General features: G+C 49.9%; 3 protein-coding genes across 3 annotated transcripts; 1 reads left to right on the forward strand and 2 right to left on the reverse strand.

Annotated features, from left to right (window-relative positions):
* Positions 1-799: 799 nt before the first annotated feature.
* Positions 800-1,865, reverse strand: EDB93DRAFT_1300926 (uncharacterized protein; the record flags this gene model as incomplete). The annotated part of the gene is made up of 2 exons (XM_041454683.1): positions 800-1,396; positions 1,514-1,865. The coding sequence occupies 2 exons, from the start codon at positions 1,863-1,865 to the stop codon at positions 924-926; spliced, it is 825 nt and encodes a 274-aa protein (XP_041311780.1). The 3' UTR covers positions 800-923.
* Positions 1,866-3,487: 1,622 nt separating this feature from the next.
* On the forward strand, positions 3,488-9,626 carry EDB93DRAFT_1100830 (uncharacterized protein; the record flags this gene model as incomplete). Its single annotated transcript, XM_041447045.1, has 9 exons — positions 3,488-3,622; positions 3,672-4,139; positions 4,189-6,777; positions 6,838-7,939; positions 7,989-8,350; positions 8,400-8,627; positions 8,676-8,754; positions 8,805-9,038; positions 9,088-9,626. The coding sequence occupies 9 exons, from the start codon at positions 3,488-3,490 to the stop codon at positions 9,624-9,626; spliced, it is 5,736 nt and encodes a 1,911-aa protein (XP_041311781.1).
* A 1,022-nt stretch (positions 9,627-10,648) lies between these two features.
* EDB93DRAFT_741764 (uncharacterized protein) lies at positions 10,649-11,970 on the reverse strand. The gene is made up of 6 exons (XM_041457294.1): positions 11,764-11,970; positions 11,645-11,716; positions 11,152-11,591; positions 11,013-11,101; positions 10,717-10,958; positions 10,649-10,662 (listed from the first exon to the last, which is right to left on the reverse strand). The coding sequence occupies exons 1-5, from the start codon at positions 11,931-11,933 to the stop codon at positions 10,773-10,775; spliced, it is 957 nt and encodes a 318-aa protein (XP_041311782.1). The 5' UTR covers positions 11,934-11,970; the 3' UTR covers positions 10,649-10,662; positions 10,717-10,772.
* Between the last annotated feature and the right edge of the window lie 16 nt (positions 11,971-11,986).

The following is an 11,986-nucleotide window of genomic DNA, read 5'->3' on the forward strand; positions in this document are numbered from 1 at the left end:
GCTGCCACAGGACCTGGTCGTTGCACATGAACGGATACCGCTCGCGCATGTTGAACTTCTTGGTTCGAATGATGGCCGACCACTGGGCTCGGCAGTTGCCCTCAGAGGAGCCGAATTCAGTCCTGTTCATCACAGTCACTAGTCAAGCGTTATTACCTCAGGCGCATTTGAGCGCTAACTTTCATACCAAATTCTCCCTGCGCAGATCCCTTCTCGCTCCCAGGCTCAGGCTTCAACCCGAACCAAGCATCTTGGCACACCCCAAATAAATTCCAACTATCGATATCCGTAAGCAGGACGTTTCGATGCAGGACCATGGAAACCCAGCGCCGCGGAGCGCAGAACACAGCGACGCTCCACTGCATTCCCGCGAGTTATGGGTGCCTGTGGATCGAGATTCTGTAAGGGCATATGATTTAGGGAATAGCGGGGTATTGATTGACGGGATCGAACCGCAGAATATCTGTGGGGGCCTCTTCAGAGGCCCGAATGCTGCACAAGGCGAATGGGCATGTTATCAGATTCATTTGCTTGTTACGTTCGTTCTCCTCGTGGCCTTCGTGCGGAGGATGTTCTAGTATCCACGTTCCAATATAAGTCATAGAATTTGACACAGGCGTGAATTTAATTGAACTCAAAGAGTACGCTATGTCAAGTAACTCATGTTGAAGTAAATGAAGATCAGTCAAAGATGGCAAAGGCTACAATGCATCAAGCAAATAGACCTAAGCACAACGGACTACGAAGTATGGACAGTGCTATATAACAGTACAGAAGACAACGCAGGCAAGGCGAAATGGGATGCATGTAAGTTGAACACAAGCCCTTAGTTTAATGCACAAAACGACATCACAGGGGCACATCACACTAAATCAAGAAAATAAAGGGGCAAAAGGAATCCTTCGAGATGCTATACACCTCACTTAGTCTTCACCGTGGTTCCGCCCATTGAGATGTCCAGAGTCGCTTGACCCTCCAGCCGAAGGCGGCTTGCCGTACATCTGTGGATACGGAGCATAATGGGGATTCATCATCTGCATCTGGCCGTCAGGGCGGTGCGGATACATGTACCCATACGACTGTGGGGCATACGGAAGGAATGCGGCCGGAATGTACTGGGCCATGGACGGGTAACCTTGGTCTGGGTCTTGACCTGGATGCCCATTTTGTCCAGGATGAGGCACTGGCGTAATTGCATAGAACTGGGGATAGTATGCTGGGGAAGCCTCACCAGGCTTGGGAGTAGGTGACCCCGGAAACTGGCCCGGGAACATGGAATACCCAATGGGCGCCATATACGCTGCCTGTAAAGGCGGCGACGCCGACTGGGTTGGCACTTCCGTCGTGACGGGAATGCTGGGTTGCTCGGGCACATCGCCAATATCGGCATTGGTGCCTACGCGATCTCAACGACAGTCAGAACGAAGAGGAAGGAACCAATCAGATAAGAGCATGGGTGAATGGACGAGTGGCGTCTCAGAGTAGTGCACAAATGGAGGGAGCATGATCTTACCTTTGCCATCGCGCTTCTTGTAGGGTCCCCTTTTCACGCCTTTTTTCCTCTCCTTGCGTTGGGAATCGACACACTCTTCAGCAATGCCATATTTGACGCAACGGAGGCAAGGACGGGCGTCGTCACACTTCTTGCATGCTTTCTGGCAGTTTGTGCAAGCGTTCTTGACTTGCCTGCGCTTGGAGCGAAGAGGTTGTGTGGCAACTAGGCCAGGTGGGAAAGGATACATATGCATGGGCATGCTAGAATAGCCATTGACGGGATGAACTGTCATTTGAGGCTGAAGGTCTGTAGACTGCGCCTCAGCGAGGTCGTCGCCGTCTGGCGTTTGATTGCGCTCCACAGAAGACATGCTGCTGAGGGCGAGAGAAGAAGAGACTGTATGTGGCGGCCCTGAGTGCTGATGGTTCAAGATTGTTGACTTTTATGGATGTATAGGAAATTGGAAGAATATTGCTGTGGGTAAAGGCACGAGGTAAGTAGGAAAGACGGTGGAGGAGCGGAAGAATTAGTACGATTCGGATTCCAGATTAGCTCAGGGCTCTTTGCTACACGAGTTCGACGCACTTCCGGCCCTTGGTCCTTCACGTGGTGGGAACCGAAGTCGTATAACTCGTGAATGCTGAGAAGTTGACACCGAATAGAGGATTGTGAGCTCAAAGACGAAATGTTGTTGAACAAGCACACAGATATACTAGAAGATGATAAGCACATGATGGCCGATTGTCAATTGACAGCAATATGTCAGTTTCGATTGTGAGAACCCACCTGAACAATGAGACTTTCGCTGAGCTGGCGGACTGTCAGTGATGGAGTTAGAAAGTAAGAGGGGTCGGAAGTTGCGCTGAGTTCCAACAAAACCCTTTTTATCCTCTGTAGACTTAAATACCCGGAGGACGACCCTGTGTCATATTTGTTTTCATTTCACACAAAGACATGGCCAAAAACCTTTGTCTAAAACTACTGATTATTATGTAGTGAATAGATTCCGTCCGGTACGTCGTTCCATCGGCTATTTTCACCTTGAATTGACGATTCAGCGTGTGATGCCAACGGGTACCCGAAATCAGCCTGGCTCCGCGCTTATACTTGGATTTGAGACCGCGACTCTCGTTGTTCGTCACATTTCTCAAGGTCGGCTTTGTCCAGCCGCAAACACGAGTTACGGCCAGGTAAGGACGTATTACATTCCACTGCAGGTAGCGAACCGAGATTGATGGTGTCAAGTTTCTCCTTGCGGCCGGATCCTTATTCTGCCCAGAATCTTTACCCAAGATACCATCATATTCCGCGATTCTACCGTTTTCGACGGAGATGACATTCATGACGCTCCAGGAATCCGCGTTGTACCCATCTACTCAGCGCCCAGTTACATAATGCTAAATGAACATACATACTAATCGCTTAGGTTTTCGCCAGGCTTGTGAGTCATGTCATATCGAAGCGACGGGTGACCATACCTGCAGCATGGAATCCTTACGTGCCAGGATTATCTTCTGCAACCAGAATTAAGCGGTTTACATAGCTTTATATGAACTCTTCACAAATCTTCATATCTCCGCAAACTCATGGCTATTTCTCATCAATCACCTTGCTCACGACTGGATTCAACTGTCTTAAGGTGGCTAGCGATCGATCAATAGTGCTAGTCGTCAGTTGTATTTTTTTCGGCAAATGTAAACCTTTTCCCCAAGAATGAGCCACTGCAAGTGCAAACAAAGCAAAATAACGGGCGCAGGCCAGAGTCAGTACGTACTATGAGACTCTGAGTGTTCTCTGCTCGAGCTCTTGCTAGTCGTCGTCAACAACGGCGACCAGCATCGCTATCATACTACCCAACAACGGCAGATAAGTATCAAGATCTCGTTCACCTTTCTCTTTTCTTTCTTCTTTACCCACCGCGTGTTGCTTTTTTTTCGAGTTCCACGGTGTCGTTTACGTGTTTCTCTCACTCGTTCTTGATCTTCCTCTGGAATGTCGGCCACGTCTGCGCTTTTAGAGAGCCAACGTGAGCACGAACTTCACCTTCCGTTTACCACCCAAGGAGGCGACAAGAAAATCGTGGACGAGAACGATGGCCTAGATATCCACCAAGTCCATAACACACAGGTAATATCACCTCAAATCCGTGTCAGATTCACACTGAAGGTTTAATCAGCCCAGACTTCATATCTCAGCAGCGCCACCTGACGACGAATTGTTACCGATGGACACAGACGCTGAAATCCCATCGCGTTCGGGATCGGTTTCGTCCTCCCTCGACCCGTACTATTTTGGCATTCAGACTCCAGCAGACTCGCCTGCATCGCAGTTACCCGAACCAGGATTTCCTCCCATGACACCTGAAACGCGCAACCCCAATGAACCAGTTACGCCAGGGCGCGATCCGGCCAACATTGATAGGATGGGCCTCGTAGGCGTAGGCGAGCTAACTACCCCAAGATGGGGTAAAATACAGAGGCATACACATGACGAAGATACAGATGGCCACGATGAGCAGATTCACGGAGATGATGTCCTCGAGGAGGATGCCACCGAATTAGTCATAGCCGAAGTTGACAAGGATGGCCCCGATAGTCCATGGACCATCGAGGCAGTCGACGGCGAGTCAGACGGCAAAGATGAGGTATGATTTTGTCAGACTGACGTTATATAAACTAACAAGTGGTTTGTAGCCAGTGGACGCAAAATCTGTTACCCGTACTCTCCGCTCACGTAGATCTATGGCGGATGAAAGTGGAGGAGAGGAAATTTTGTATCCCCGCAAGCCTTTCGGCTCTGAGTTGTTACATCCCACTCATTTACCTAAACATCACCCTGCATCTCCAGAAGAGCCACCCTCGCCACTTTTACCACCTCTCCCTACTGAGCAACCCTTGCTCGGTGGTCCAGTGGTTGCGTCTCCTCCTAGCGCTTTTACTTCCCAGCGTAAGGCTAAGAAGCGCACGTCGGACGAATTTGAGATGGACAATACCGGTGCTCTTGTCTCTAAGTTGTCGGGTGTTCCAAAAGACCGCACCAGCTCAACAACCAGAGACAAGGATGAGAAATCTGCATCGACGCGCAAGCATCGTAGCATTGGGTCCAGTGTTTCTGGAAGCACCTCTCGCGATCGTGTCCGGCGTCGGGAAAGTCTTGCTGTTAGTACACCAGGCAAACCTTCCGGTGTACCCCCTCCGATCGATGCTACTCCTGTACATTTGGAAAGAGAGAAACATACGCGTCAACTTTCTGCTGGATCTTCGTCGTCGAGTCATGAGGCTGCCCTTCACGCACACTCTCGGCGTGTGCATACCACAGATTTTTCCCACCTTCCTCCCTCTCCTTCGACAACTTCTATTCAACATATTCTTCGGCACGCTGGCAGTGCCACCAGTACTACCAATCCACCTCTGCGTCCATCATCATCCCACAAGGATATGGCACAGTCTCAAGGTCAACCACCAGCTCATTCCTCCCCTAGTGTTGCACACTCGCTTCTCCGCGGGACGCAGGAAGGGTGGTCGGGTTTAGATGACGATGCCCACGCTGATGCTTTGCGTAAGCTCGACGGACTGTCGATGAAGACTGCACGCGCACGTGCAAGCGTTGGAAGTTTTGGAAGGCCTTCGAGTATGAGTCGCCCTGGAACACCCGCCGGCACTGCTAGCAGATCTGGGGTGCACTGGGAGGGCGTCAGCTCTGACGGTGGAGGCAAAATTTCTCGCCGAGCCAGCACTAAGGACAGGGAGAGAAAGGAGGAAATCTCTCAGCGTCAGCCTATTGGCCTTGGTATTTCTCTTTCCGGGGATACTTCGCAGGAGCATTCTGAAGTTCGAAGTGGTGGAATTATTGGCAGTGACGAACATGCGTATAGCTCATCTGGCCTTGAGAAAACTCCAAAAAAGCCTGGTTCTATGAGTACACGGTTGAGTTTCACTCCAAAGCGTGGGTCTGCATCGTCCACTACATACACAACCACCCCGACGAGTTCGCGTGATTCCGCATCTATGTCAACAGCTACCAGCATGACTTCAGTATCCGGCCCTTCGGCATCTGGGCGTCATTCGACTAGTGCAGGGAAGGGAAGGCGGAACAGCGCGGGTAGCGATATCTCTAGTGCATACTCAGGTGGTGATGTGGCAGCGTTTAAGGACCGTCAACCTTCCTTCGCCGCCAGCGGTGAAGCTCTGGAAGAAGATCGGGTGCCTCCCGTCCCACCGTTACCCAAGGACTTATCTACTTATCGTTCCCCTCCCCAGTCCTCGCATGGGATTGCATTCCCCCCTTCTGGCGCCGATGAGAGCGACATTGACCGCACTATGTCATTAGAGGTTCCCCCTGGTTCTTCGAAGCCACTGTCACATTCGCACGCCCAATACTTGCAATCATCTGCGAATCACGGAAGCCACTCCGCTCCCGAGTCTGCTCCTTCAATCACCAAGACGCCCTCGAAGAAGTGGAGTTTCTCGAATGCACTCAATATCAAACTCACACCATCAATGTCGTCGATGAAGGGGAAAGATTCGCCGTCAACCAAGTCTTCAAGTTTCCCTCTCAGTCCCCGATCGACGCAGATGTTCGGGCAGCAGTTGCGGAAGTCAGGATCTAGGGAGCAAGCGCTTTCTCCTCCCGTTGCTCCTGGTACTTCTTGGTCTCCTGGTCACCCGGATGCGATGGCATCTGCTGCATCCCTCGCATCCATGTCGTCTGTTGGATCTACCCGCACTCCGAAGTCCCCCGCTGTCTTATCTGGCAAGGCTCCTAGCCGTGCTGGAACAGCTTCCAGCGCCAGCCATCACACGACGTCTGCCTTGTCCGCTGCTCATAATGCCCCGCTCAGCCCTTCGTCGATGCGGCGTCATCAATCTAAACGTCTCACGCCATCATCCATACCATTCTTCCGTCGCTCGTCCTCTCAGAGCATGCAAATGCCTCCTTCAAACTCAGTCATCACGTCAGTATCACCGACGCTATCATCATCAGGTATGGGTGGTTCTGCAGCCCATCACGTAAAGGCAAGCCGCTCTCCAAATAAAGAATCAAATCGTTCCATTCCGGCTACTCCCGCCTCTTCACAGAAGAAATCGTCTGTGCTTAGCCTTGGCCTGCCTTCATTGTTGAAATCTAGTTCGCGGAGAAGTCTGCATGGGGATAAGAGTGATAGTGGCACTTTCAAGGACAGCGCAAGGTCCAAGGATCCAGAGAAGGAGAAGTCGAAGCAAGACCAGAAGGACCGTAGTGAAAGCAGGATATCTTTGTTGATGGGACGTAAGAGAGGCAAGGTGTGTGCCTTCCCGCTGTTTGTATCCAGAATGAATCTGACAATACTGTGGACCCACCAGACTCTATCGTCCACAGATCCAAAAAAAGGAGCTTCTGCCATTGCTTTACCACCCATGCAGATGTCCGCATTACCTGCCACCACTGCTCAGCGTGTTGCGAATTTAAAGAACAGTTCCTCAGCGTCTACCCCTGCATCTACCGTCACTCGAACGCCATCTATATCACGTGTGACCTCGCAGACTGTAAGCTCAATGCAAAAGCAGTCAGATGCTTCGCTGCGGAGTCGAAACCAACCGTTGCCCACAATCGCGGGGTCGCCATCAGTTGGAACCACTGGGTACTGTGTGACGAAGGAAGCGAAGGATTACCCACCTTCAGTGCTATTGAACTCCATAGGTAGCATGTCAAAGGAAACACCAACCAAGATTCCTCGCATTTCGAGCCGTACCTCAGCTGCAGGATCTCCCGGACTTGGAGGTGCAACTGCATCCAACCGTCGCATCAGCCTCAATGTCACTGCCCCTTCGACGGACCCTTCGCCCACGCCTGCCGATCCCACGATGAACGAGTTTGGTGTTCTGGAGAATGGTGACGCACAAGTTGCGAAGGCATCAGGCGAAACGACAACGACGAGGCGGGTCTCCGTCCGAGCTTCTCCCTCGACCAATTCCCGAGTTCCAAGGCAGGTCTCTGGGCCCCCATCTGCTGGCGGCATCCCTCGAAAGTCCAATCGTGATTCGGTCTCCTTCAGTACTCTACGTAAAGCGTCTACGGGCTCTGTGGCTTCCACTACCTCGGTAGCTCCTCCCAATGAAATAACGCACTCGCATAGGTTTTCTGCTTTGTCTCCGTCAAAAGGTTTGAAACTGCTCAGCCCGAAGATTTCTCTCTCCACACGTTCTTCAAATAACAATGGTTCAACGACGAGCGTACACCGGGCTCAAGCAGGGACTCCTGCCTCCAGTCGTCAATCGCTATCAACTCCTTCTCCGGTCCCCAGCACCATTGATGAAGAGGAACTCCTTGGCGATGAAGAGATGATGCAATACATCAGACGGCAGCAGACTAAGAAGATGGCACACGGGGCGTCGCAGGCTGAATTGGACGATCTGCTTAAGTTTCCAGAACCGATAACACCAAGTCCCGGATTGACGCCTCAGGGTCAGTTGCTTTCTACCCGGAGAAGTTCAATTATTGATCTTGCACGCAGAGGTGTTAAACTCTTCCCAGGCTCAGTTCCTGTCCGATTATGAGAAAGAAGAGATTCTCAACTATCCTCAGGTCTACTGTATAGGTTCTGGGAGCCCGAAGAAGAAGGCTCATCCTGAGATTGTTGTCAATAATTTCGGTTATGATGATGAACGTGGTGATTATCAAGTGGTCAACGGTGATCATCTTGCTTTCCGCTACGAAATCATGGATACCTTAGGCAAGGGCTCGTTCGGTCAAGTGTTGAGCTGCAGAGATCACCAGACAGGTGAATCCGTTGCGATTAAGATCATCCGCAACAAAAAGCGTTTCCATCACCAAGCACTAGTGGAGATCAAGATCCTAGACAATCTTCGTAAATGGGTATGCATCCATACTTACATCGCTCTCAAAAAATTAACGCGTCTTTTAGGACCACGAAGAGAAGCACCATGTCATCAAGATGACTGAGCATTTCTACTTCCGCAATCACCTTTGCATTGCCATGGAACTACTTAGCATCAATTTGTACGAACTGATCAAAGCGAACGGTTTTGTGGGATTCACAACCGCGCTGATAAGACGCTTCACGAGCCAGATGATATTGTCTCTGTGCTTGATGCGGCATCATCGCATAGTGCATTGCGATCTCAAGCCAGAGGTTCGTTATTCTTCCATTGCATGCACATTGTCTTACGGCTCCGTTTAGAATGTCTTGTTACGACACCCTGCAAAGAGTGCTATCAAGGTCATAGACTTCGGCAGTAGCTGCTTAGAGCACGAGAAGAGTTAGTTAATTTTTGCTATGGTTTCTAAGATTTTACTGAGCCGTGCGTAGTCTATACTTATATTCAGAGTCGTTTCTATCGGTCGCCTGAAGTTATCCTGGGCATGAACTATCACATGGCTATCGACATGTGGAGTTTGGGTTGCATTCTCGCCGAGCTCTATACAGGATTCCCTATCTTCCCTGGTGAAAACGAGCAGGAGCAATTGTCTTGTATCATGGAGGTCTTGGGGCCCCCAGATAAGGACTTCATTAATCGTAGCTCCCGAAAGCGACTCTTCTTCGGTAAGATGACATATTGATGACCTTGGATCACTTTCCTGACCCTTTCCAGACAACAATGGTGCACCCAGACCTGTGGTGAACTCCAAAGGTCGTCGTAGACGACCAGGTACAAAAACACTTGCTCAAGTCTTACGGTGTCAAGATGATGACTTTGTTGACTTCATTGCGCGCTGTCTTGTATGGGATCCCGAGCGAAGGATGAAACCTCAAGCAGCACTGCAACATAATTTCCTCCGTGCAGGACGTCGAGGCAAGATCACTAGCCCTTCACCAGCTACTACGAAGACTTTGCTTTCTTCATCTAGAACCAAAGTCGCTGAGACACCCAAGAAGTCACAGATTAGTGCTCCCACTCTGTTGACCGCCAGGACTTCACGAACGACCACGAACGGAGTACCCTCTACTCCAAGCACGACTACTGTAGGATCATCATCTCGGACGTACCGGTCCGGCCAGTCCCACGGCCTTTCCTCCCAATATTCCAGCCGGACACTCGGTGGGTTCGCAGTGAGTCGTCAATCCTCATCGGAAATGCCGTTCGAACAAGAGCTTATGAGCTGGCTGCAGACGACAGCCTCTTTGAAATGAGCAACGGTGCACAATTGACGCAAACACTTTCGTTGTGCTTTCTAGTACTTACTCCTTGGGGAATTTTGCTAGTTGCTAAAGTCCTACCTACAACAAGTTGGCCTTCCTTCTTCATACCCGGTCTGCTGTATTTTACCCCCTACTTGTCATTTGCATGTTATCCCATAGGTTTTCTGCATATCATCGTAATGCTCGCATCACTTCACTCAATATAGTTTTCTACCTTCCTGTGATTTGCACGTCTGAACCTCATATCGGCATCCCTCAGAGAGTTTACAACTGAAATTTGATGAAAATAGGTGACTCTAGCTTTGTTTTTACATATACAAGCGATTCCAGCACCCAGCAGGTCTTTCGTTGGTTGATTTCAGTAATCTTATACAGCTTGACGGTTTCGGATAACGTCGGGGATACCGTCCATGCACATTTGGCAGCAGCCATCGCGGCGTGTCACCCTACAAAGATCAAATGCATGTATACAACTGCAGAAATACAGCCTGGTCATTCATGCTTTCTGATTGTACATTAGATAGATAATACCGCGTGCAAAACTTTGTAGAACACGAATATATACGTTCAAGTCAAAAATCAGTTACTTCACATCATCACATCTATGATAGATGGGTTGCGAAATACCTGTGGGCTTAATCTTGCATGGCCCATTGTGGCAGCCACTCCTCCCAATCCTCCCAGTCGACGTCAACCGATTCATGCCCATGGTGTTTATGATCTTCTTTGTGGTGGCCACGAGGATCGAGCAAGTTCGTAATGACATGCAAAGCGCCATTCCGAGCGGGAATATCATATGGTCCAACATGGCGACCGTTGACCACGAACCTGGTAAAGTAACCGGCAGGACCAGGAAGGGGAATCTTGGCTTTGTAGCGCGCAACCTGAACATTCAAAGAATGATTCTCCAGCAGGGTGGGAAGAGTGAGATTGTAAGCGTATAAAGGGTTGCCGGGAGGCTCTGTGAAGACACCAGCATCCTGGTCACCAATGAAGGCAGTACAAGATGCAGCATCGTGCACGTAGTCTATCGACAATTGCGGTTAGATCCAGGATAACACGACTGTCTGAGTGTATTCACCTGTGTGCAGCACGACTTGAGGTACGATATGATACTCCAAAAGTTTCTTGAGCGCTTTAGCGCCAAAGGGACGAAAATAAGAAAAGCCTTAATTTTTTTGGAAGACGCTGGAATGCTGTTGATGTGGGGGCAAAGAAAGTGGTGATTTCTGCGCCGACGAATGATCCATGACCACCATCTTTACCGGGAGTCCACCAGCGATCAATTGCGCCAGTTAAATCCACCCGTTGAATAGCAGACGTCTAGACAATGTAAAATATAAGAGGGAATAAAAAGGAACTGGATAAAAAGCTTACCACGTATGAAAAGACTTCAGGGACAACAAACATCTCACTAAACAAGGAAGGGGGAGGCAGGAGTGGAATGTTAATACTGTGGATGACACCTAATTCGGAGTAAGCATGTATCCATAATTTAGTATCAAATCCAGTTCACCGTTACTAGCCTCAGTATCTCGACTTATGACATCTACCACAGTATTGATCCTGAGTCGAGGGGGAACAATCGTGCTCTGGACGCTCAAGCGTAATGGCTGATAGTTCATGCTCCCATCCTTCAATGTCAGGTTCGTTGCATAGGTGGAGTTTTGAACGAGCGCAGTAGAATCCAATTTTTCAGGCAAGATGTGATACGCGAGGATACCGCGAATGATGCGGCCAAGTGCCTCCTTACGGTGGTCCTTGTAACGAGACTCAGGAATGTCATCAAGTTCTTCAACCTGAAGGACGAGGTGGCCAAGGTCATGAGCGACATCAAGCTCATCCCCAAGCTTAGGTACGAAAGTTGCAGAACCGAGCTGATGATTGTCGTCGTCGTCCCCGTGCGAGGGCTGACGATGTGGGATACCTGTATTTGGAACCGCAAAAAAAGTGACGCTAAAGAGGAATAACGTCGAGTAGGCGAGGAGCATTGGCATAGGGGCACTTACCTGGCTGCAGGGTCGTCCAAAAGGTCGATGATCCTGTCGCTTAAATTGATGGCTTTGACTAAACGCGAGTACCTGCTAAGCCATTAGAATATGTCAGACCCGATGCAATGATGAGTGACCTTTCGTCGTCTTTCAAAACCTGGTAAATCGTCCTATCCTCTGAAAGGGGCGCAAATATGCCCCAGCAGCGAACCAATCCCTCGGAAGGAAATTGCGGAAGCCAAGAAAGCGTAGGAAGAGCATACGCGCCTCCAACGCAGAGTATCGGGACAAGATTATGAATTCTCATAATGACTTGCGCCTACTTCTGATGTATCAGTAGGATCAATGGTAGAGGTGCAA

Source organism: Suillus bovinus (assembly GCF_016758785.1).
Source record: "Suillus bovinus strain UH-Sbo-P2 chromosome Unknown EDB93scaffold_6, whole genome shotgun sequence".
NCBI classification, from domain to species: domain Eukaryota; kingdom Fungi; phylum Basidiomycota; class Agaricomycetes; order Boletales; family Suillaceae; genus Suillus; species Suillus bovinus.

Coding starts and splice junctions, on each gene's coding strand:
- EDB93DRAFT_741764 (XM_041457294.1), bottom strand. CDS start 11,933: ATGAGAATTCATAATCTTGTCCCGATACTCTGCGTTGGAGGCGCGTAT. Junction 11,592..11,644: donor TTGGACGACCCTGCAGCCAG/GTAAGTGCCCCT, acceptor ATTCCTCTTTAG/CGTCACTTTTTTTGCGGTTC. Junction 10,959..11,012: donor CTGAAGTCTTTTCATACGTG/GTAAGCTTTTTA, acceptor TACATTGTCTAG/ACGTCTGCTATTCAACGGGT.